Source organism: Rhinopithecus roxellana, chromosome 8 (genome assembly GCF_007565055.1).
Source record: "Rhinopithecus roxellana isolate Shanxi Qingling chromosome 8, ASM756505v1, whole genome shotgun sequence".
NCBI lineage: Eukaryota > Metazoa > Chordata > Mammalia > Primates > Cercopithecidae > Rhinopithecus > Rhinopithecus roxellana.
The window spans coordinates 4,249,121-4,274,030 of NC_044556.1; the positions used below are offsets into that span (position 1 = coordinate 4,249,121).

A 24,910-nucleotide genomic window follows, 5' to 3' on the forward strand; every position below is an offset into this window, starting at 1 on the left:
ATCATGAGCAGCTTCTTGGGCACAGGCGCCGAGACAAGGCCAGTGCCCCTGGGTGCAGGAATGAGGCTCACCAGCACAGAGCTACAGTGGCCTGTCACCTTGCAAGGGACGGTGTGGGGCTTGCTGATCTTGTTCCCCCAGTAGCCTCTGCGCATGGGGACAATGGAGAGCTTGGCCAGGATGATGGCCCCGCGGATGGCAGTGGCTGCCTCCTTGGAGCACTTAACTCTGAGACCGACATGGCCATTGTAGTCCCCGATGGCAAAAACACCTTGAACCTGGTGCGCTGGCTGGCATGGGTCTGCTTCTGCACTGGTGTAATCAAAACCTCATCCTTGAGAGAGGCCCTCAGGAAAAAGTCAATGATCTCAGATTCCTTGATGGGCCGGGAGAAGAGATACATTTCCTCCAGGGACTAGATCTTCATGTCCTTGACCAGGCGGCCCAGCTTGGTAACGGGCATCCACTCCTTATCCTTGGCCTTGCCTCTGCGAGCTCTGCGGCCCCGGCCCCGGATGCCACTGCCGAAATCTCCGCGGAAGCCACCGCGGTTCCCCATCCCCGGGCCCCTTAGGGCCTCTGGGCCCCCGCGCTGCACCTGCATCATCAGCCATCTGGTTTTTTCTCAGAGTAGAACCTTTTAATATTTATTTTTATGTTATCTGCTTGTGATTATGTATCATCTCCATATGATTATATATTGTATTTTTACTGGATTAGCATTCATGCTTAATGGTGTGGACTTTCATCTGTGAAATAATTCTCAGTCATTTAATTCATTTGCATAGTAAATGCAAATGTTTGTTTCTCTCTTTTTGTTTTGGGCATACTTTATACACAAATCCTTTTTTACATGGAGGGGTTGGTAATATTTCCTTTTAGATGGTGGTTTATTGTTTACATTTATTTTATTTAGATGAATTCTTCCTAAATATTTTATTTTTTTAGATAATGTCCATCTCTGTCACCCAGGCTGGATTGCAGTGGCACAATCAGCTCACTGCAGCCTCAAACTCCTGGGCTCCCAAGTAGCTGGGATGATAGGCATGTGCCACCACACTTGGCTAATTTTTTAATTTTGTGTAGAGAGAGGGTCTGCCATGTTGCCTGGCTGGTCTCAAATTCCTGGCCTTGAGATCCTCTTGCCTTGGCCTCCCACAGTACTGGGATTATAGATGTGAGTCACTATGCCTGCCTCTTCTTAATGTAATTAGAGTTCAATTTGCCAGACTTCTCCTTTGGAAGCTACTTTATTTTCTTATATAAGAAGACTCTTATTAAATAAGAAAAACATTTTTCTGGCCAGGCACGGTGGCTCACGGCTGTAATCCCAGCACTTTGGGAGGCCGAGGAGGGTGGATCACGAGGTCAGGAGATTGAGACCATCCTGGCTAACACGGTGAAACCCCGTCTCTACTAAAAAATACAAAAAAATTAGCTGGGCGTGGTGGCGGGTGCCTGTAGTCCCAGCTACTCGGGAGGCTGAGGCAGGAGAATGGCATGAACCTGGGAGCCAGAGCTTGCAGAGAGCCTAGATCACGCCACTGCACTCAAGCCTGGGCGATAGTGTGAGACTCTGTCTCAAAAAAAAGAAAAAGAAAAAAAAAATTTCTGTAATTTCCAAAAGTGTGCTGCTTTTGTCTTTCATAGGTGTTGTATGTTCTTCTAATTTAATCTTTAGGTCTGTCTCTTGAAACTGGCTATAAAGTTTATCTCTGCTCTGATGTACCTCCAGGGATTTGGTTGTGGATGGTTACATTGTGCCTTTCATGGGATACATTTGTTTACCAAAAATAAGGCCATTGATGCAGATATAATTTGATAAAGTTTATTATAAACCAAATTTGAGGATCAACTTGAGAAGACACACCAGCAAATTTGGATGTGTTCCAAAATCGATTACAAGTTGGATGCCTGTATGAGAAAGTTTAGGAGAAGCTGGGGGACTACTCATACCAGAATTGTCCTTTTCCTTGAAGGGTACAATATAGACGTTACGTTCATTGCCTATAGATGACAGCTGACAGGCTAAAATGTTCTAAGTGGAAGACAATCAGCAAAACATGATTCAGAAATAAATCAGTGCCTTTTTTGATGTTAATAGATCACATTAATCATATCAACAGTTTGGAGAACTCACAATAAGATTTGAGGGACTCATGATAAGATCCTTTACTCACAGTCAGGATGTAAGCCATTTAATTAGAAGACTTCTCGCCAGGCGCAGTGTCTCATGCCTGTAATCCCAGCACTTTGGGAGGCCGAGGTGGGCGGATCACCTGAGGTCAGAAGTTTAAGACCAGCCTAACCAATATGGTGAAACCCCGTCTCTACTAAAAAATAGAAAAAGTAGCCGGGCATGGTGGCAGATGCCTGTAATCCCAGCTGCTCGGGAGGCTGAGGCAGGAGAATAATTTGAACCTGGGAGGCGGAGGTAGCAGTGAGCTGAGATCATGCTATTGCACTCCAGCCTGGGTGACAGAACAAGACTCCGTCTCAAAAAAAAAAAAAAAAAGAAGAAGAAGAAGACTTCTCCAAGTGGGTTGATTTGGAAACCTGCCAGATGTGACCTGTAGGTTATCACTTCTTTATCTTAGCAGAGGGCGTAGTGCTTGTATATGAGACCAGTGACCTCATTCCTGTAGACTTCAAAGCCTAATGTGTGGTAGAGAAAGAGTCTACCTCTCTTAGTCACTTAGGACTGCTATACCAGATTGCCATAAACTGCATGCCTTAGACAACAAATATTCATTTCTCAAAGGTGTAGAGGCTGGAAGTCCAATATCAAGCAGATGAGCCTCTGGAAAGGGCCTGCTACCTGGTTTGAAGATGGCAGTCTAACCCTTATGTCCTCATATGGTGGAGATATGTCTGTAATATCTGTCTAGTTTTGGTATTAGGGCAATGTTGGCCTTATAAAATGGAATAGAAAGTGTTTCCTCTGCTTCTCTTTTCTGGAAGAGATTGTAGAGAATTGGTATCATGTCTTCCATAAATGCTTGCCAGAATTCAGCAGTGAAATCATTCTGACCTGTTTGCTTGTTTTTTTTCTGGGACATTTATTATTTATTAATATCTTCAATAGATACAGGCCTATTCATATTACTTAGGTCTCTTTTTGTGAGTTTTGGTAGTGTCTTTCAAGGTCCATTCCATGTAATTTTATCAAATCTGTGGGTACTTAGTTGTTCCTAATAGTCCTTTATGTTCCTTTTACTGTCCGTGGGATTAGTAGTGATGGCTCCTTTTTTTTCTGAGTTAACTTGGTTATGGGTTTATGAATTTTAATGATGTTTCCAAAGAACCATCTGTTGGTTTGTTGATGTTTTCTACTGATTTCTTCATGGCTATTTCATTATATCTCTTCCCATTGTGACTTTCATCTGTTTGATTTACATTCATCTTGTCATTTTTCTCTAGTTTCCTAAAATGGAAGGTTAGGGTGTTGATTTTAAACTGTTACTTTCTAGGAAATGCACTCAATTCTTTAAATTTCCCTCAAAGCACTGCCTTTACTCCATTCCCAAGATTTTGCTAAGATATATTCTTTTTCATCAACATTGCAATATTTACAGTTTGCTTGACAATTCTCTTTGAAGTTTGTGTAGTTGAGAAGTTTGTGGCTTCAATCTCCACTTTGTTGAGGTTTTTCAACTATGCTTCTGTTACTAATTTTTACATTAATTCTAATATGATTTGATCACATACTTTAAAAAAATTTGTTCAAGTGTGTTTTATGGCTAATATTGTTCATCTTGGTGAATATTTCACCAAGGCTTGAGAAGAATATGTATGCTGTTGTTGAATGAGTGATTCTATAAATATGTTTCAATTAAATCCGGTTGATTGATAGTGCTGTTGAGTTCAGCTGTATCATTAGTGATTTTCTGCAGAACTGATCTGTCAATTATTGATAGAGGTGAGTTGTTTTCCCCCAACTATAATCCTAGGTTTGTGTATTTTGCCTTGTGGTTTTATACGTTTTTGCATTATGTATTTTGATGCTCTGTTTTATGGGCATAGATGTTAAGGATTATTATGTCGTATAGGATTGACTTCTTTATCATTATGAAATCTCTCTATCCCATGTAGTTTTTAAAAGTCTAAAACCTGATTTGTCTGAATGTAATATAGCTCTTCCAAATTTCTCTTGATCAAGGCTAGAATGGCATGTATTTCTTCATACCTGTATATTTAATGTGTCTGTTTCTTTCTGTTTAAAATGCTTTTTAAAAATACAGTTTTGGGCCTTGTTTTTTATTTCACTCTGCCAGTCTGTCTTTTTTACTGGTGAATATAGATAATACACATTTAAGTGGCAGTTGACATAACTGGATTCAGATAAACATATATATTACTGTTTTCTATTTGTTGTTCTCCATTTTTTTTAACTTCTCTTTTTCTACCCTTTTTCCTTTTAGCTGAGCATTCTGTGATTTCATTTTCTGTATTATTTATCTATATAGTCTACTTTTTCTTAGATTCTATTAGTGAATTCCCCAGAGTTTGTGGGAGTTTTTTTTTTTTTCCCCACTGGTTGCTCATATCTGATATTTTCATTTAAGTTGTATCTTGCAGTTGCAGAAATTCTATATGGCTCAATTTTTAATATATTTTGGTATTATTTTATCCCTACATCAATTTTCTGGTTTTCTCTTAGTTCTTTATCATTGTCTTTACCAAGTTGAGTATATTTAAGACAGTTGCTTTACAGTTTTTATTCAATAAATCCAATGTTTGAGGTTTCTCAGAGATGATTTATCTCAAATTATTTCTATTAATAAGCCATATTTTCATGTTTCTCTGTTTTAGTTATTTCTCTCTTTTTTGTGTGTGTGTTGAAAAGGAGACATTTGAATGTTACAATTGGGTAACTCTGGAAATCAGATTTTTTCCCCTTAATTGTTTGGCATTCTTGCTTGAAGGCTGAAATTATTCATTTCTTTTTCTTTTTTAAAATGGAGACAGAGTCTCATTATGTTGCCCAGGCTGGTCTGAAACTCCTGGCCTCAAGTGATCCTCCTGCCTCAGCCTCCCAAAGTTCTGGGATTACAGGCTTGAGCCACTGCACCTGGCCTATTCATTTGTGTAGTAACATTTTCAAATAATGTTTGCACAGAGTGTATTTCCTACTGGGTATAGACACTGAAGTCTCTGTTCTTTTGCTTCTATTCATCCAGTGTTCTGACAGAGATTTCCTGAATGTTAGAAGCTAAAAGTAAAAAAGATGAAACAAATGAAAACCTGACCTCTTCCAGTCTTCATGGATAGCTCTCTGCTGGGGTATTCTTTGAGCACTTAGCCAGCGCATTTACTACTTTAGCCTTCTGTTTCTGTTTAACTAAATATGGATGTTAGCCAGAGCTGAAAAAGAAGATCCCCAACCATCTTTTATGAAAATATGTTGTTTCCTGTGCCTGCGTGGGGCTTTCTCCATTACCCAGTATATCTGGATGCTTTTGAATATGTTTATTTGTAAAGAAAAATTATACTCTAGCCTTTTTTCCTAGGACTTAGATGGTCTAATACATGTTTTTTTTTTTTTTTTTCCTTGAGACAGTGTCACTCTTTCACTCAGACTGGAGTACAGTGGCACAATCTTGGCTCACTGCAGCCTCAACCTCCCAAGCTCAAGCAATCCTCCTACTTTAGCCTCCTGAGTAGCTGGAACTACAGGCTTGTGCCACCATACCCACCTAATTTTGTTTATTTTTTGCAGAGATGAGGTCTCCCTGTGTTGCCCAGGCTAGTCTTAAACTCCCTGCATTTAAGCAATCCTACCCCCTTGGTGCTAAGAGCAGCTCGGTCATGGAGACCCTAACCCAGCAGCACTAGAGGAATTAAAGACACACACACACAAATACAGAGTGTGGAGTGGGAAATCAGGGGGCTGACAGCCTTCAGAGCTGAGAGCCACGAATTGAGTTTTTACCCACATATTTATTGACAATAAGCCAGTGATAAGCATTGCTTCTATAGATTATAGATTAACTAAAAGCCTTCCTTACAGGAAACAAAGGGATGGGCTCTGACTAGTTATCTGCAACAGGAACATGTCCTTAAGGCACACATTGCTCATGCTATTGTTTGTGGTTCAGGAATGTCTTAAGTGATTTTCTGCCCTGGGTGGGCCAGATGTTCCTTGCCCTTATTCCAGTAAACCAACAACCTTCAGTGTTGGCGTCATAGCCATCATGAGCATGTCACAGTGCTGCAGAGACTTGGTTTATGGCCAGTTTTGGGGGCCTGTTTATGGCCGATTTGGGGGCCTGTTCCCAACATTTCCCCCTTTTTGTTTTTGCAAGATGATAAAAGCAAAGGCAGCTTTATCACGGTGAGTTACTTCTTGTAGGAGTCAGGATCTGCATCTGCAAACTATACACAAACAACACAAATTAAAAGCACAATCATCATTGAAATCACAGAGACTCCAAGTGTTTCTATCCATTTTAATGGGTTAATAGCTGCTAATCTGTCTGCAGCTACTTCAAGCACTCCAGTTCCTGGCACTAAGGTCAGGTGTGCCTGGGATGCTTTAAATAGTTGTTTTTTAATTTTGCAATATCCAAAGACAAGTTTGTAAAGTGTCCTTCTAGATGCTTTTTTATTCTTTCCCAAATTTAGGTCTTTTTAAGAGCCATTAATAGTTTCCACAAATCCTTATGTTTAGCTCCTACAGCGGGCCATATTATTTGAGGCTGAGGTGCCACTATACCACCATGTTTCCAGATAATAGGAACTCTTGCCATATTTCTTACCATTTCTACCATCTGACCATTTTGTTCAGACCAGCTGAACATAGTGTGGCTGTGGCATGCAGACTGAGAGGTGCAATTCAAGCTAAACATCCCCTTAGGGGACCAATCAATAATGATTCCATAGGAATTGTTGCACAGCACCTTTGCCTGTTTTGCAATGCAATCTTCCCAAACAAGTACGTTTATTATTTCTGGCCAGGTTCAATTCTGTTTACAAATAGGTTTTTGAGGGTGGTGTGCATCAATTATAGGAGCAGATTTATTATGGTAAATACTGAGACCAGAAAGCATGTGTAACTGTGTCATAGAGTGATTACATCCAGACATTATTGCCATCCAGTATTGATAAATATGCCCAATAAGTATAATTGTTCTGTCAGCCCTTGCTCAAGGAATACTCATGGCACTGGTGATCACTGCTATCATAGCTATCATTAAATTACTCATTGTGACTGGTTGTCCCACTTTTCTCAGGTGTTTTTTGCCATCTGTGGACAGCTTCTTGATCTGTCCCCAGGTAAGTGGCTGTGTTTGATGGGTGTTGCTCGTGACAGTTGGGGTTCTCCTCAGCGTCAATCTTGACATGGCTGCAACTGGGAGGGGGTCCTTGGGTTCCTCCCAGAATCTCTTCTTCAGCATCTGGCTCATGATAAGGTTTCAAGTGTCTTGATGGTATCCAAATCGGCTGTTGATTCGGCCCTGGAGAAACACAAGCATAACCTCTACCTCAAGTTATTATTTTACCTATTTCCCAACTTTTTGTTATCAGATCTCTCCAACAAGCCAGTTGTTCTGCTACTGTCTTTGCAACTGGTTTCTGTAGATGCTGTTCAGCTGCTGATAGCATCTGGCCTCAGGCAGGCTAAAAAAATTTAAAGTCAATAATGCTAGATTCAATTGCATATGAGGTATCCTGTAGTCCCTGTTTCCCCCTTTTTGCTTTTGCAGCTGCTTCAGGGAGAGATTCATTCTTTCCACTATGGCTTGTCCTTGAGAATTATTTGGGATGCCAGTAATGTGTTTAATATTCTGTATGGAGAAAAATATAGCTACAGCTTGGTTAGCATAGCCTAGGGCATTATCTGTTTTAATAAAAGCTGGAATGCCCGTCACTGGAAAACATGGCAAAAGGTGGCATTTAACACAGGCAGAAGACTTTCCTGATTGGCATGTAGCCCAGACAAAGTGAGAAAAGGTATCTACACATACATGCACATGAGTTAGTCTCCCAAACGAGGGAACATGTGTGACGTCCATTTGCCAAAGAGAATTAGGTTTCAATCCTCAAGGATTAACTCCTCCTGTAAAAGATGAGGAATGTACCACTTGGCAAGCTAGGCATTGCTGGATAACAGCTTTAGCTTCTTTCCAGGTAATGCTGTATCTGTGTTTGAGACCAAAGACATTAACATGGGTTAAATTGTGAAAGTGTCTAGCATTAGATATTACAGTAGCAACTAGGCGATCAGCCATTTGTTTCCCTTCAGTTAAAGGCCCTGGAAGAGGTGTATGAGCCCTAATATGAGTAATGTAAAAAGGGTACATTCTACTCCGAACTGCTGTTTGCAGTTGGCTAAATAAAGTCATCAGCTGTTCATCTGTATAAAATTGTAACTGAGCATTTTCAACTAACTGTATAGAATGAACCACATATGAAAAATCAGAAATCACATTAATAGGCATATTAAAAGCAGTCAATACCTAAATTACAGCTGCAAGCTTGGCTTTTTGAGCTGAAGTATACAGCATCTGAAAACTACCTTTCGAGCCAGAATAAGAAGCTTTACCATCATTAGGCCCATCTGTAAAAACATTCTCAGCATCGTCAGTTGGTTTAAATTTAGCTATTTTGTGGAGAATTCAATTAGTTAATTTTAAAAATGGAAACAGTTTTGTTTTAGGAAAATGATTATTGAGAATACCCACAAAGTCAGCTAAATGGGTTTGCCAAATGAGACTATTTACAAAAGCTTGCTGTATTTGTGCCTTCGTGAGAGGGACAATAATTTTTCCAGGATCACATCCACGTAATTTAACAATCTGAGTTCTCCCATTTCCTATCATAGTAGCGATTTGATCCAAATAAGGAGTCAGATTCCATGAATTAGTATGTGGAAGGAAAAGCTACTTTACAAGATCTTGCTCTTGAACAATAACACCAGTAAGTGAATGCTAAGTTGAAAAACTTAGTAAATCTATAGTCTTCTCTGGATCTATTCTGTTTATTTGTATCTTATGCACTTGCTTCTCAATTAGCTGTAACTCTGCCTCAGCCTCCTTTGTTAATTATCAAGGGCTAGTGAGACTAGGATATCTCCTCTTAGGATAGAAAATAGATTACTCATGGCATAAGTAGGAATGCCTAGAGCAGGTCATGTCTAATTAAGGTCCCCTAGTAATTTTTGAAAGTCATTTAATGTTTTCAATTGATCCCTATGTATGGTTACTTTCTGTGGCACTATTGTAGTGTCATTTACTAAGGTCCCCAAGTAGGAGTAAGGAGGAGTAGTATGAATTTGTCAGGAGCTATAATTAAACCAGCATAGAGAAATCGAATTTTGCAAGTGATCATAACATTGGAGTAATATTTCTCAAGTGGGGGCAGCAAAAAGTATATCATCCATATAATGAATAATGTAACACTGAAATTTTTTTACGAGTAGGTTTAATTGCTCACACTGCATACTTCTGGCAAATTGTTGGACTGTTTAACATGCCTTGTGGCAACACTTTCCAATTAAAATGCTTAGCAGGCTGCAGGTTGTTTACTGCAGGAATTGTAAATGCAAACTGTTCACAGTCTTGCTCAGCTAAGGGGATAGTAAAGAAACAGTCTTTTAAATCTATGACTATTAAAGTCCAATTTTTTGGAATCATAGCAGGAGAAGGCAGTCCTGGCTGCAATGTCCCCATAGGTTGTATAACTGAATTAATGGCTCTTAAGTCAGTTAACATTCTCCATTTACCTGATTTTTTCTTGATTACGAAAACTGGAGAATTCCAAGGGGAAAATGTTGGAGCTATGTGTCCTTTTCTAACTGTTCAGTAACTAGGTCCTCTAAAGCCTCCGGTTTCTCTTTACTTAGCGGCCATTGTTCTTTCCAAATTGGCTTATCTGTTATCCATTTTAAAGGTATAGGTCCTGGAGGTTTAACAATAGCCGCCATCAAAAATGATATCCTAAACCTTGGCGGGAACTTTGTCTTTCCCTTGAAGCAGTTCCTTCAAACCTTGCAAATTTTTTCCTAGTCCCATACCAGGGACATACCCCATTTCATGCATCACATGTTGACTTTGAGGGCTGTATAGTTGCTCTGGAATTAGAACTTGTGCTCCTCATTGTTGTAATAAATCTCTTCCCCATAAATTTATAGGTACAGAAGTTATAATTGGTTGAGTAGTCCCAGGTGGTCCATAGGGCCCTTCACAATGCAAAATATAACTACTTTGATATACTTCAGGGGCTTACCAACTCCAACTATGTTAAATTGAGTGGGTTGAATTGGCCACGTGGATGGCTAGTGGTATAGAGAAATAGATACAGGAGTGTATCTACCAAACCTTTAAATTTCTTTCCCTGAATAGTTGTTTCACAGGTAGGACATTTATCAGTAATTTGATTCACCCAATAAGCTGCTTTGCCTTGTTGATTTGTGCTTCCAAATCCTCCTGTTCATTTAGTTTCACTTTTCCCCATTTCCACATATGGCACAATCAGCAGCTGTGCTATACGCTCTCCTGGCTCTGCTTTCCAGGGAATAGAAGTAGATATAACAATTTGAATTTCCGCATTGTAATTTGAATCAATGACTCCTGTATGTATTTTCACTCCTTTTAAATTTAAACTAGACCTACCTAGAAGCAATCCTATCATCCCTGCTGGCAAGGGTCCACAGACCCCTGTTGGAACTTTCTGCCGGAGTTCTCCAGGAAGAAGGCTCACAGCTTTTGTGCAGCAGAAACCTACTGCGGCACTACTGGCTATGGGAGGGGACAGACATTTACAGGGGTGAGGGAATGGCCTGAGCCAGCAACGTCCCAGTTTGGAACAGGGCCCTGGACAGGCCCCTCGTGAAGTTTCCCGAAATCAGGTTCCCATCTTCATCAAAGTTAGAGTGACACTGATTAGCCCAGTGTTTTCCTTTTTTGCATTTTGGACATATTCCAGGCTCAGCAGTTTTCTTTTATCTCTCAACTGGCGGCCTGACTCGCTGATTTTTTTCTACGTTCTTTTTTAGTATGATCATTCTTCCCACAGTTAAAACAAGCTCCAGGAAATGGAGTATTTCCTTTACCCACTTTCGGTCCTTCTGTGGCTTGTGCCAACAAAGTAGCTTTAACAGGGAACTGCCAAGCCTCTAAATCACCCTTTCGTCTGGCTTGCTGAATTCCTGCCTGAATAGAACTGAGACTGGTCACTCAAGGCGCTGAATGAACAGTCACTGCGGCAACTACTTTTCACCCAGTGTCCTCAAAAAAAAGAAAGATCTAGAGGGTCAGGCCACTGTTTTTCTTCAAAATAATGAGGGGGTGCAGAAGGGTAGGAATGAACCTCTTCCTCCTATGCCACTTTAGCTTTAGCTGGCAAACAAACTTGCTCTGTCACCTCCTCTGTTACTTCATTATACTCTCATTCCTCCTCATCATCAGTGTGGAAAGGTTCCAAGGTGGAACAAACCAGAGCTCACACTTGTCCCATTGTTACTCTGATGCTTCCGAGCTTCCCTTCTTACTCACCATGGGGATTGCTTAAGAGTACTCGGGTGTCCTCCAGCTTAGTTCCACGGTCTCCAACCGTCGCTTTGGTGACTTTTCGACCTGGGTTCAAGCTCCACGTATGGGCACCACTTGCCGAGACCAGCTTAGTCGTGGAGACCCTAACCCAGCGGCACTAGAGGAATTAAAGACACACACACAGAAATATACAGTGTGGAATGGGATATCGGGGCCTGGCAGCCTTCAGAGCTGAGAGCCACGAACAGAGTTTTACCCACATATTTACTGACAATAAGCCAGTGATAAGCATTTTTTCTATAGATTATAGATTAACTAACAGCCTTCCTTACGGGAAACAAAGGGATGGGCTCTGGCTAGTTATCTGCAGCAGGAACATGTCCTTAAGGCACACATCGCTCATGCTATTGTTGGTGGTTCAGGAACACCTTAAGTGGTTTTCTGCCCTGGGTGGGCCAGGTGTTCCTTGCCCTCATTCTGGTAAACCAACAACCTTCAGCATGGGCATCATAGCCATCATGACTATGTCACAGTACTGCAGAGATTTTGTTTATGGCCAGTTTTGGGGGCCTGTTTATGTCCAGATTTGGGGGCCTGTTCCCAACACTTTGGCCTCCGAAAGTTCTGGGATTACAGGTGAGAGCCTTCACATCTGGCCTTCTAATGTATGTCTTAGTCTGTCCCAGGTGGTTGTACGGTTTTTGTGTATTTTGCAACATTTTAAAGTAGTTCCTGCCCAGTTTGACTCTGATTGGATTCCATTGTAGATGAAATAGAAAGAGTCTTGTTTCAGACCTTTGGATAGTCCCCAGACTGAATCAAAAATACAAAGGCAATAATTTGGAAATAAAATATGATCTGTACTCTCTGTGGTGATTAGAGGTCTACCATGGGAACTCTGACTGCTGTCTTGAAGACTGGCAATGAGGTGGGCAGAGATGGGGCCAAAGAAAAAAAACAATACAAGGCTTTCCTATCATTTTTCACTTTCCTGTTTATATATCTTTTTCTCACTGTCAATAGGATGAGATGTGGAAAATTATAGTTTTAAATCCTCTGTTTTTGTTTAGCTGTCTACTTTCTTGATGAGAAGTGTTTTTTTTTAAGTATTTTTAGACATTTATGACTTCTGTAAAAATGGTTTATGTAATGTTATTATTAAATGTCTGCTGTTGAGATTAATGGAATATAATCGATATTCATGAAAGCTGACACTGAATTCTGTCTAAGAACATTTGCAGCCTGTCCCCTTCTTTTTTTTCTCCTTTGACATTACCCAATAAAAAGTTTAAAATTTTTCTGTTTAGTTGGTAAAATCTCTTTTACTAGTCTTTTGTTATACTTAACTACACTTGATCTACAGGGAACCAGTCACCAGCTTCCAAAATATTCTCTCCATGTAATCACATAGGATAGGCTAAATCCCCCAAGTAAGAAATTGAAAAAAAATGAAACAACAACAACAAAAAACATTGGAAATATCATCTACCAGAGTTGCTCATTAGGGACCCAGTGCCTAGAGTGTTTCTTTGTGTCTGTCTTAGTCTATAATACTGTTTTTTTCATTACTTATAACAGGATACCAGAACTGGGGTAATCTGTAAGAAATGATATTTATGTTTTGCAGTTCTGGAAGCTGGGAAGACCAAGTAAGGTCAAAGTGGGCATCTGATGGGAACCTTCTTGCTGATGGGGACTCTGTAGAGTCCCTGGGTGGCACAGGGCATTACATGATGAGGGAGCTGAGTGTCTAGCTGAAGTATCTTCCTCTTCTCATAAGGACACCAGAACCTCATCTGTGATAACCCATTTATTAATTAAGCCATTCATACGTGAGTGGATTAATCCATCCATGTGTTCCAAACCCTCAAAACCCACTTACCTCTTAAAGCACTACCTTTCAGTACTACCACATTGGAGATTCAGTTTCAGCATGCATTTTGGAGGGGGAAACATTCAAACCTAGCAGTGGCTGATTGGGTATGCTTCCTCTGCTGAGGATGTAATACAATTTCAAACTCTCAGAGGGAAGTTAGGAGTTAAGCAAATACCATAATTTTTACACAAATAGTTTAGCCACACTCCACCCCTGTTGTTAGTTATGCTTATGGGGCCCTCCCCTAAATACATTGTCTAGACCCCATGAAAGGTTCAACATTGTGAACAAGCAGTTATAAGGATATGCAGTCTCAGGACTGCTAATTGTAACTCTCTTTTGCACAGTAGGTCGTAGGACTTTGTCATGACAAGAACTACAGACCCACTGTAGAAACAGACATTAGGAGTAATCCAGGCAATAAGATTCATTTGCATAATTCACCAATAAGAGACATGTTCCTGTTCAACTGTTATTTTAGCAAGCACAATTCCAGCATCAGACAGTGAGTGTAGACACAGAATAAGAGTGGATTTACCATGTCATTGAATAAATGCTTGGAAACCACAGCATCATGGGAAGTTTATGAAGTGAGTATAGGTTCTCAGTACTGTGAGTTTCAACCTTCCTTTTCTGGACATATGGGATGTTTCAGGACTCAGTGGCCTTTGAGGATGTGGCTGTGAACTTCACCCATGAGGAGTGGGCTTTGCTGGGTCCATCACAGAAGAATCTCTACAGAGATGTGATGCGGGAAACCATTAGGAACCTGAACTGTGTAGGTATGGATGACATCATGTCTTCATTTAGTCAATTAGAAACGTTTGTTTTTTGTGGTCATCAGTGCTGTTCAGTGATTTGAAATGCGGAAAAGGGATACAGTTCACCCTTGAACAATACAAGGTTAAGAAGTGCCAGGCCCCAACCAATTGTATGTCCTCATATAATCTTTTTTCTGCCACAGCTTAGCCTATTTTGACTGGCAGCCTTATCAGTCATACAAACAAGTGACGAGCACAGATATGTCATATGTATTGCATACTGTATTCTCAGAATAAAGTAAGTTAGAGAAAGTAAATTTTTTTTTCTTTTTTGTTTTTTGAGATGGAATCTTGCTCTGTCACCCAGACTGGAGTGCAGTGGCACGATCTCGGCTCACTGCAAGCTCCGCCTCCTGGGTTCACGCCATTCTCCTGCCTCAGCCTCCCCAGTAGTTGGGACTACAGGCACCAGTCACCACGCCTGGCTAATTTTTTGTATCTTTAGTAGAGACAGGGTTTCACCATGTTAGCCAGGATGGTCTCGATCTCCTGACCTCGTGATCTGCCCCCCTTGGCCTCCCAAAGTGCTGGGATTACAGGTGTGAGCCACCATTCCTGGCCTAGAGAAAGTAATTGTTAATAAAAAAATCTCAAGGAAGAAGAACTATATTTACTCTGCATTAAGTTGAAGTGGATCCTTATGAAGGTTTTCATCCTCATCTACACATTGAGTAGGCTAAGTAAGAAAAGGGTTTGGTCTTGCTGTCTCAGCGGTAGCAGAGACTGAAGAACATTCATATATAAATGGACTTGTGCAGTTCAAACCTGTGTTGTTCAGGAGTCAACTATAGTTCAATGAATGAATCATGCATGATTGCAGTGTACATAAAATCTTAACAATTTTTGTGTCATTTTGTATCAATTTATAGTGAATTTTCTGGATCTCTCTTTTAGGAATGAAATGGGAAAACCAGAACATTGATGATCAGTACCAAAATCTCAGGAGAAATCCAAGGTAATTTGTACTTATAAGAGACAGGTGATGTCCCTGTAATGTTTCTGAGAATGACAAGCACTTTTAAAAAGAAGCAAAGATTATCAACAAGCCCAGCTTAAATTTATTTATTCTTAGAAAAATTTCTCTATAAAAATGTATTATTAAATGTGACATAGCTATTCAGTGTTTGCAAAGTAGTTCCCATGGAAACAATATTAAGATTTCCCGTAAGAAACTGGGTGTGGTCACTCATGCCCGCAATCCCAGCACTTTGGGAGGCTGAGACAAGAGAATCACTTGAGTTTGGGAGTTGGAGGCTGCAGTGATCTGTGATGGCACTGGTGCACTCTAATGTAAGTGACAGAGCAAGACCCTGTCTTAAAAAAAAAAAAAAAAAAAATGCCGGGCACAGTGGCTTATGCCTGTAATCCCAGCACTTTGGGAGGCCGAGGCGGGTGGATCACAAGGTCAGGAGATCAAGACCAACCTGGCCAACATGGTGAAACCCCGTCTCTACTAAAAATACACAAAAATTAGCTGGGTGTGGTGGCGCACGCCTGTAGTCCCAGCTACTTGGGAGGCTGAGGCAGGAGAATCACTTGAACCCAGGAGGCAGAGGTTGCAGTGAGCCAAGATAGTGCCAACTACACTCCAGCCTGGTGACAGGGAGACTCCATCTCAAAAAAAAAAAGAATCCCCATATGCATATCATCATCTTGAAAATAGCTGGGATTGAGTTCTCTTGCACAACATTCAGTCCATTCACGTTCAAGCAGGGCATGAAGCTTATAGCTTGCCTGATAACATTAAAAATGTAAATCTAATACCTGTTGATAAATATAAATTCAATAATAAACCTTTAGTAATGTACTTTTCATTTTTTACAGGTGTGATGTGGTAGAGAGATTAGGTAAAAGTAAAGATGGTAGTCAGTGTGGAGAAACCTTAAGCCAGATTCGAAATAGTACTGTAAACAAGAACACTACTGCCAGAGTAGATGCATGCGAAAGCAGTGTGAATGGAGAAGTCATAATGGGTCATTCATCCCTGAATTGCTACATCAGAGTTGACACTGGACACAAACACCGTGAGTGTCATGAATATGCAGAGAAGCCATATACACATAAACAGTGTGGGAAAGGCTTAACTTATCGCCACTCCTTTCGAACACGTGAAAGGCCTCACACTGGAAAGAAACCCTATGATTGTAAGGAATGTGGAAAAACCTTCAGTTCTCCTGGAAACCTTCGAAGACATATGGTAGTACAAGGTGGAGATGGGCCTTATAAATGTGAATTGTGTGGGAAAGCCTTTTTTTGGCCCAGTTTATTACGTATGCATGAAAGAACTCACACTGGAGAGAAACCGTATGAATGTAAGCACTGTTCTAAAGCCTTCCCTGTTTACAGTTCCTATCTAAGACATGAAAAAATACACACTGGAGAGAAACCGTATGAATGTAAGCAGTGTTCCAAAGCCTTCCCTGATTATAGTTCATATCTGAGACATGAAAGAACTCATACTGGAGAGAAACCTTACAAATGTGAGCAATGTGGGAAAGCCTTCAGCGTTTCTGGTTCCCTTCGAGTACATGAAAGAATTCACACTGGAGAGAAACCCTATACATGTAAACAGTGTGGGAAAGCGTTTTGTCATCTTGGAAGCTTTCAAAGACACATGATAGTGCACAGTGGAGACGGACCTCATAAATGTAAGATATGTGGGAAAGGCTTTGATTTTCCTGGTTCAGCACGAATTCATGAAGGAACTCATACTCTAGAGAAACCCTATGAATGTAAGCAATGTGGGAAATTGTTATCTCATCGCTCGAGCTTTCGAAGACACATGATGGCACACACTGGAGATGGCCCTCATAAATGCATGGTATGTGGGAAAGCCTTTGATTCTCCCAGTGTATTTCAAAGACATGAAAGGACTCACACTGGAGAGAAACCCTATGAATGCAAGCAATGTGGGAAAGCCTTCCGTATTTCCAGTTCCCTTCGAAAACATGAAACTACACACACTGGAGAGCAACCCTATAAATGTAAATGTGGAAAAGCTTTTAGTGATTTTTTTTCCTTTCAAAGTCATGAAACAACACACAGTGAAGGGGAGCCTTACGAATGTAAGGAATGTGGGAAAGCATTTAGTTCTTTTAAATACTTTTGTCGCCATGAAAGGACTCACAGTGAAGAAAAATCTTATGAGTGTCAAACTTGTGGGAAAGCCTTCAGTCGTTTCAGTTACTTAAAAACGCATGAAAGGACTCACACGGCAGAGAAGCCATATGAATGTAAGCAATGCAGGAAAGCATTCTTTTGGCCCTCTTTCCTTCTAAGACATGAAAGGACTCACACTGGAGAAAGACCCTATGAATGTAAACACTGTGGTAAAGCCTTCAGTCGTTCCAGTTTCTGTCGAGAACATGAAAGAACTCACACTGGAGAGAAGCCCTATGAATGTAAGGAATGTGGGAAAGCCTTCAGTTCTCTCAGTTCCTTTAACAGACATAAAAGGACTCACTGGAAGGATATTCTATAAGTGTATGGAATGTGGGAAAGCATTCATTAGCTTTATCACATTTTGATACTTGAAAGAAATAAATCCTATAAATGTAAACATGGTAAAGCCTTAAGAAGTTTCCAGGCTGGGTGCAGTGGCTCATGCCTGTAATCCCAGCACTTTGGGAGGCTGAGGCGGGCAGATCACGAGGCCAGGAGATCAAGACCAGCCTGTCTAACATGGTGAAACCCCATCTCTACTAAAAATACAAAAAGAATTAGCCAGGCATAGTGGCTCGCACCTGTAGTTCCCAGCTACTCAGGAGGCTAAGGCAGGAGAATCCCTTGAACCCAGGAGGTGGAAGTTGCAGTAAGCTGAGATCATGCTACTGCACTCCAGCTTGGGTGACAGATCGAAACTCCATCTCAAAAAAAAAAAAAGTTTCTATTTCTTTGGAATAGAGTTGCTCCCTGATATATGCAAGAAGATTGGTTCCAGTATACCCTGAGTATACCTAAATCCACAGATGCCAGCTCTTTTATAAAATGGAATATTTGCATGTACCTACCCACATTCTCCTGTATACTCTATATCATGTCTAGATTAATTAAAATATCTCATGCATTGTAAAAGCTGTGTACATAGTTGTATTGTTTAGGGAATCATAAGAAAAAAATCTGTATGTATTCACTACAGACTCAACTATTGCAGGCCTATCCACATAGAATATATCACCTATAGTGTTACAATTTCTTGTTTCAATACTCAGATTACTTTTGTTTAACGACCTGAAGGAATGTGTTAACACCAACCACAATTCTGGGTCTTCTCTCTTGATAACCCAAGTATTATGATGGTTATGACAATGATGATTGCTGTATGGTGCCTAATGTGATATGTACAGGTGACTAGATGTGTGGTATCATAGATAAACAGTGAGACTTCAGGCTAACTTGAATCTTGACAGGACATCAAGACCTTCATCTATGTTGGAAGACCCAGGTTCTGATTGAAGATGTTGACTCTTTGCAGGAGGCTAACTAATATTAAGGTTGGGATCTATTCAGCTTGAGGGCTGAAGATCTTTGTGTTGAAGGGTATATCTTCATATTTGCAGATATTTAGTTAGAAACATTGTTTTAGGAAGCTAGGTTTTTTTCTTTGAATCCCTAAAAAAATCCTTACAGTGTTCATTTGCATATTTTCCCTTATATGACACAGAAGCTTTTTTCAGTCAAAGGATTTTAGTTGAAGTTGATAATCTTTAACACGTGCACCTTGGAGAGGCTAGAGATGCCCCAAATCTGCTGCAAAGTTTTTGTGTGTCCAAATCAATGGCACTGCTCCTGTTCTTAATCTTTTGCATCATCATCATCAGGGTCATCATCATCACTTGTAGAGGATTTCAGTAAATCTTCAGTTTCCTTATTAGTAAGGGTTTCTCTGTCTTCTTTTGTGTTCCTCAATGTTGTTTTTATTCCTGTCAGAGATAGCCCTTTCCACTAACTTTCTTTGCAACACTTAAGATATTCCTGACTGCTGTATCAGTCTTGGGGAAACCCCTGAAATCACTTACTCCCTCACTCTAATGGCTTCCAATATGCTCTGCGTGTCCTGGGCTTTAGGACGTCTACAGCCTCTGCAGTAAGCACAGTCGTATCTGCAATTGTGAAGCTCTTCCATAAATATACTGTGGTACAGTCAGGGTTAGAATCAAGGCAACATAAATTGTATAAATGAGGTGAGGCTGGGCGCACTGGCTCACACCCGTAATCCTAGCACTTTAGGAGGCTGAGGCAGATGGATCACTTGAGGTCAAAAGTTAGAGACCAGCCTGGTCAACATGGTGAAACCCCATGTCTACTAAAAATACAAAAATTAGCTGGACCTGGTGTCATGCACATGTAGTCCCAGCTACTTGGAAGGCTGTGGCAGGAGAATCACTTGAACCCAGGAGGCAGAGGTTGCAGTGAGCCAAAATTGTATCGCTGCACTGCAGTCTGGGTGACAGAGTGAGACTCGGTCTCAAAAAGAAAAAAAAAAGTTGAAGTGGGTGTAAATTGCCTTAATCTGCTTGATGATGCCTTGATCAAGTGGCTGTGGCAGTGATACAGTGTTAGAAGGCAAGAACATCACTTATACTTTTTCTTCAGCATAACAGAAAAATTAAATTTTTGTTTCTGTATTGAACATGAGCTTTGCTGGATATACGATTCTTGGTTAAGCTACGTTTTTTTTTTTTTTTTTTTTGAGACGGAGTTTCGCTCTGTCACCCAGGCTGGAGTGCAGTGGCCGGATCTCAGCTCACTGCAAGCTCCGCCTCCCAGGTTTACGCCATTCTCCTGCCTCAGCCTCCCGAGTAGCTGGGACTACAGGCGCCGCCACCTCGCCCGGCTAGTTTTTTGTATTTTTTAGTAGAGACGGGGTTTCACCGTGTTCGCCAGGATGGTCTCGATCTCCTGACCTCGTGATCCGCCCGTCTCGGCCTCCCAAAGTGCTGGGATTACAGGCTTGAGCCACCGTGCCCGGCCTAAGCTATGTTTTATAGCAGAGCATGATGAGAGTGTGTGAGAGGCTTCCCATTGAAATGAGGAATGGAACCTAACAAAAAGCAAATATATCTATTTTACCCTAGTCATTTATCATTACAGTAGTCAACTAATGTCACAAAACAATGATCAATATGAAGAATGGGATGGAAGAAGCAAATAATGTGGTTGGAGATTATAGCATTGTCTTCTTAGGAAACTGAAGACAAAACAACTGGAAATCTGTTAAAACTGTGAAGGAGTCAATTTGCTGCTTATGGAGTAAGCATATCCTGTATTCATGATAGCATATACTATTGACTTAAAGTAATATTTCTTGCAAATATATATAAATTTCTGAGGATGGTACTAATGCCATATGCAACATCTATTTGTAGACAAGTATGAGTGTTTTCGGATGAGATGACCTAAGTATCACCTCCATGGAGATATATATATATATACCACTTTGGTGGATTGAAGTCTCCTCATCCCAATGCTCATTGGGGAGAAATCCTGTAATTTAAGTAATTTGGGAAAATCCAATCCAAATTAATTCATGTATAGTGCTCCAGAAAATTTGCATCATCAAAGAAATGTTGTAAAATTTATAACTATTGGCCAAGTGTGGTGACACACATCTGTAATTCCAGCACTTTGGGAGGCTGAGGTGGGAGGATCGCTTGAGGCCAGGAATTCAAGACCAGCCTGGGGAACATAGTAAAACTCCATCTTATTTTATTTTTTTTTATTTTAATTTTTGAGACGGAGTTTCGCTCTTGTTGCCCAGGCTGGAGTGCAGTAGTGCTATCTTGGCTCACTGCAACCTCTGCCTCCCGGGTTCAAGCAATTCTCCTGCCTCGGCCTCCCGAGTGGCTGGGATTACAGGCACCCGCCACCACGCCTGGCTAATTTTGTATTTTTAGTAGAGACAGGGTTTCACCATGTTAGCCAGGATGGTCTCGATTTCCTGACCTTGTGATCCACCCTCCTTGGCTTCCCAAAGTGCTGGGATTACAGGCATGAGCCACCGTGCCCAGCCTTCTCTTCTTTTTTAGAATGTGTAAATTAGACAGTTTTTCTCATGTCGTGCACATAAAAGCAGTATTTTCCAGCAGTGGTTGCTCACTCTCCTCCTTGCTGGACAGACAGTCAGTGTATCCAGGGTGCAGTGATTTTGGAGTATCCAGGTGTGGATAAACTATCTACTCGTGATTGGAGTGCTTCCCAAATTCTCATAGCCAGGGGTCCAGGCATGGTGGCTCAAGCCTGTAATCCCAACACTTTGGGAGGCTAAGGCAGGAGGATCACTTGAGTCCAGAAATTTGAGACTAGTCTCAGCAACATAGGGAGACCCTGTGTCTACAAACAATTTTAAAAATTAGTTGGGTGTAGTGGTGCACGCCTGTAGTCTCAGCTATTCAGGAAGCTGAGGTAGAAGGATTGCTTGAGCTTGGCAGGGTGAGATTGGAGTGAGCCATGATTGTGCCACTGCATGCCAGCCTGGGCAACACAGCGAGACCCTGTCTCAGGAAAAAAAAAAAAAAAATAAGTCAGGTATGCTGACATGTACTTGTAGTCCCAGTTACTAGGTGGGAGGATAACTTGAACCCAGGAGTTTGAGGCTGTAGTGAGCCGTGATCATGCCTCTGCACTCCAGCCTGGGTGACAGAGTGAGACTGTGTCTCAATGGCATAAGTTAAATAATAATAAGAAAGAGATTTTCTCCTGGCTCTGAAACCATTTCTGGACCTGCAAAGCAATCATGTGGAATGAGGTGGGGCCATCCATCATCAGGGCAGGTAGTACATTAGCCAGATATACTGGTGTAACGTTAGACATAGACCAATAGAACAGAACAGAGAGACCAGAAATAATCTTCATTTATGGTCTGTTGATTTTCTACAAATGCCCCAAGATAATGGGCAAAGTGTTTTCAACATGGTGCTGGGACAATTGGATATTAACCTACAGAAAGATGAACTGACACCTTTATCTCATATCATATATGAAAGTTCACATTAAAATGATGAAAAGCAAAAACACAAAGTTAGCATCAGATGTAGGAGAGTATCTTTGTGACTGGGGTGGGGAAGGAGCTGTGTGTGTGTGTTTAAGAACACCAAAGGCGCCTATAATCCCAGCACTTTAGAAGGCCAAGGCAGGTGGATCACCTGAGGTCAGGAGTTTGAGACCAGCCTGGCCAACATGGCAAAACCCCGTCTCTATTAAAAATACAAAAATTAGCCAGGTGTGGTTGCGCTCGCCTGTAATCCCAGCTTTTTGAGAGGCTGAGACAGGAGAATCACTTGAACCTGGGAGGCAGAGGTTGCAGTGAACCGAGATCACACCACTGTACTCCAGCCTGGGCAACAGAGCAAGACTCTGTATCAAAAATCAAAAAAAAAAAAAAAAAAAAAAAGACTATCTGTAAAGGTGAGACTTAGAGAAAGTCTCATTTGAGTTGTTTGCTGGAGGAAGGGTTTATAAAGTTGACAATTTATTTAGGGCAGAACCTTAAACTGACTCCAGGTGAGAGTTTCTTGCTTTTGAAAATAAAGATCTTGAAGATGAGATTGTTTCCACATGAGGTGGGAACAGGAGGGCATGTTGGACTCCCAGAGTTAAATCCTTAGGTTTCTCTGCCTCATCACCAGGGACTGGTAGACTCTTGGGCTCCTTTCAACAAAGTCTGACTCCCAAGCTTAGGAATATGTTTTGTCACTTGGCATTTTCCTTGTAAATGGTAGTGCAGTAGACTGCTTAAATGAACAAATTCAGATATTTCCTTTTCTTCCCTTTTTGTTCCTTTATAGAATATTGCTGTCATATAATTCCCCTTTTTCCCATATATTAAATAACTGTATTCCCTTGTTGGTGTGTTTTAATTTTTTGACTGAAAATGAGTAGACAGGCTGGGCACGGGGGCTCACTCCTGTAATCCCAGCACTTTGCAAGGCCAAGGCAGGTGGATTATCTGAGGTCAGGAATTTGAAAACAGCCTCACCAACAAGGTGAAACTCTGTCTCTACTAAAATACAAAAATTAGCCGGGTGTGGTGATGGGTGCCTGTAATCTCAGCTACTCGGGAGGCTGAGGCAGGAGAATTGCTTGAACCCGGGAGGCAGAGGTTGCAGTGACCCGAGATGACGCCACACCACTGTACTCCAGCCTGGGCGACAGAGTGAGATTCTGAAAAAAAAAAAAAAAAAAAGAGAGAGAAAGAAAATGAGTAGACTGAGGGATAAGGATAAGGTGTGAGGAACCCTTCGCCATGCCACCAACAGCCTTTCTTTCTTTCTTTTTTTTTTTTTTTTTGATACGGAGTCTGGCTCTGTCGCCCAGGCTGGAGTGCTGTGGCCGGATCTCAGCTCACTGCAAGCTCCGCCTCCCGGGTTTACGCCATTCTCCTGCCTCAGCCTCCCGAGTAGCTGGGACTACAGGCGCCCGCCACCTCACCCGGCTAGTTTTTTGTATTTTTTAGTAGAGACGGGGTTTCACCATATTAGCCAGGATGGTCTCGATCTCCTGACCTCGTGATCCGCTCGTCTCGGCCTCCCAAAGTGCTGGGATTACAGGCTTGAGCCACCGCGCCCGGCCACAACAGCCTTTCTTTCCAAATTCCTGATCCCTGCAGGACATCAAGCCCTCCCCAATGTTCCAGTGCGGCCTGGTCTAGGCACCCGTCCTGCTCTGAGGCACGAGGATCGTTCCTTTGGCCACTGAGAATGCAATTCCCTTTTGTCCAAGAGGAAGAAGAAAGAAAGGCCCATTAGTACAGGGAGACACCAGTGCCAGCTCTGGAAAGCCAGGAGCAAGTTCTTAAATTCCAATGTCCTCTGGCGAGGGCATGCCCTCCTGGTATCTTATTTAAACAGTAGGTTTGAGGATCTTTGACTCGTTTAACTTATTGATAGGGGAAAATGGATCAGGGAAGATGCCCAAACTGGCAAGGGCAATGGCCAAGAACCTGTCATTCTGGCTCCTCTCAGGCGCTTGCTTTATCTCTCCTCTTTGCACTGTGGCCCCCCCAGGGGGAGGGGCCTAGGGCACTATCCAATCAGAAGTTCTGAGGGAGGGGCCGCGCCAGCTGTCCAATCAAGCATGCTGTAGGACAGCGGGCGGGGCGAGACGCCGAAGCCCGTGGGTTAGGGGTTTTTTTTTCCCCTGGTCTTGGCGCCCTCGAGTAGCTGTAGCCTTCGAGTAGCTCTCAGCTTCTGTGAAAGCGTCGAGGGTGTGTCAGCGCAGGGTGTGTCGCGATTTGCCCAGCTGTGGCCAGGATAGTGGTAAGGAGGATGCCAGGACACCCTGGAGTCCAGGAAAGGGTGAATGTGCCGGGCAGGGGTCCCGACACGCGGCAGGAGGGGCTGGCTGGAACCGGCTGTGGCTTTACGCGGGCCTCCCCGCGGGCGACTCCGGGGTCTGGGACCCGAGTTCCCATGGCGCAGCTCGGCCCTCGGTCCCTGGGCCGTAGGGTGGCCCTGGGCCGGCCGGCAGTCAGGACCTCGGGCGTCCTGTCGCGTCCCTGCGTGGCGACTTTGCCCCCAGCCCCGGAGCCCTCTCTGGACAGCTCCGCGCCCGCAGCCCCGCGTCTCCCCCGGATTGTGCGGGCACCACTGGAGGGTCGTGGGGCGAATTCCCGCCTCGGGTGCAACTTTAGCAAAACGAGTACACCAGGTTCTAGAATGTTCCTTACATCGTTGATGAGGAAACAAATAGGTTTTGTTATGCCTTAAAGTCACAGTTTCTAA

At 42.1% G+C, this 24,910-nt stretch overlaps 1 protein-coding gene across 7 annotated transcripts in view; it reads left to right on the top strand.

Moving 5' to 3' along the window:
- Positions 1–24,910, top strand: part of LOC104661106 (zinc finger protein 44) — a 49,806-nt gene that overhangs the window by 10,382 nt on the left and 14,514 nt on the right. The window contains exons 2-4 of one of the 7 annotated variants that reach the window (XM_030936395.1): positions 14,024–14,150; positions 15,084–15,147; positions 16,012–18,263. The exons of 1 other annotated variant lie outside the window; for it this stretch is intronic. In XM_030936395.1, coding sequence (XP_030792255.1) covers positions 16,159–17,670 — 1,512 coding nt within the window. In that variant the 5' untranslated portion in view covers positions 14,024–14,150; positions 15,084–15,147; positions 16,012–16,158 and the 3' untranslated portion in view covers positions 17,671–18,263. Of the gene's footprint in view, positions 1–14,022; positions 14,151–15,083; positions 15,148–16,011; positions 18,264–24,910 lie in introns of those variants that run through there. 5 more of the 7 variants (XM_010361667.2, XM_010361666.2, XM_030936392.1 and 2 more) reach the window with 5 other exon arrangements.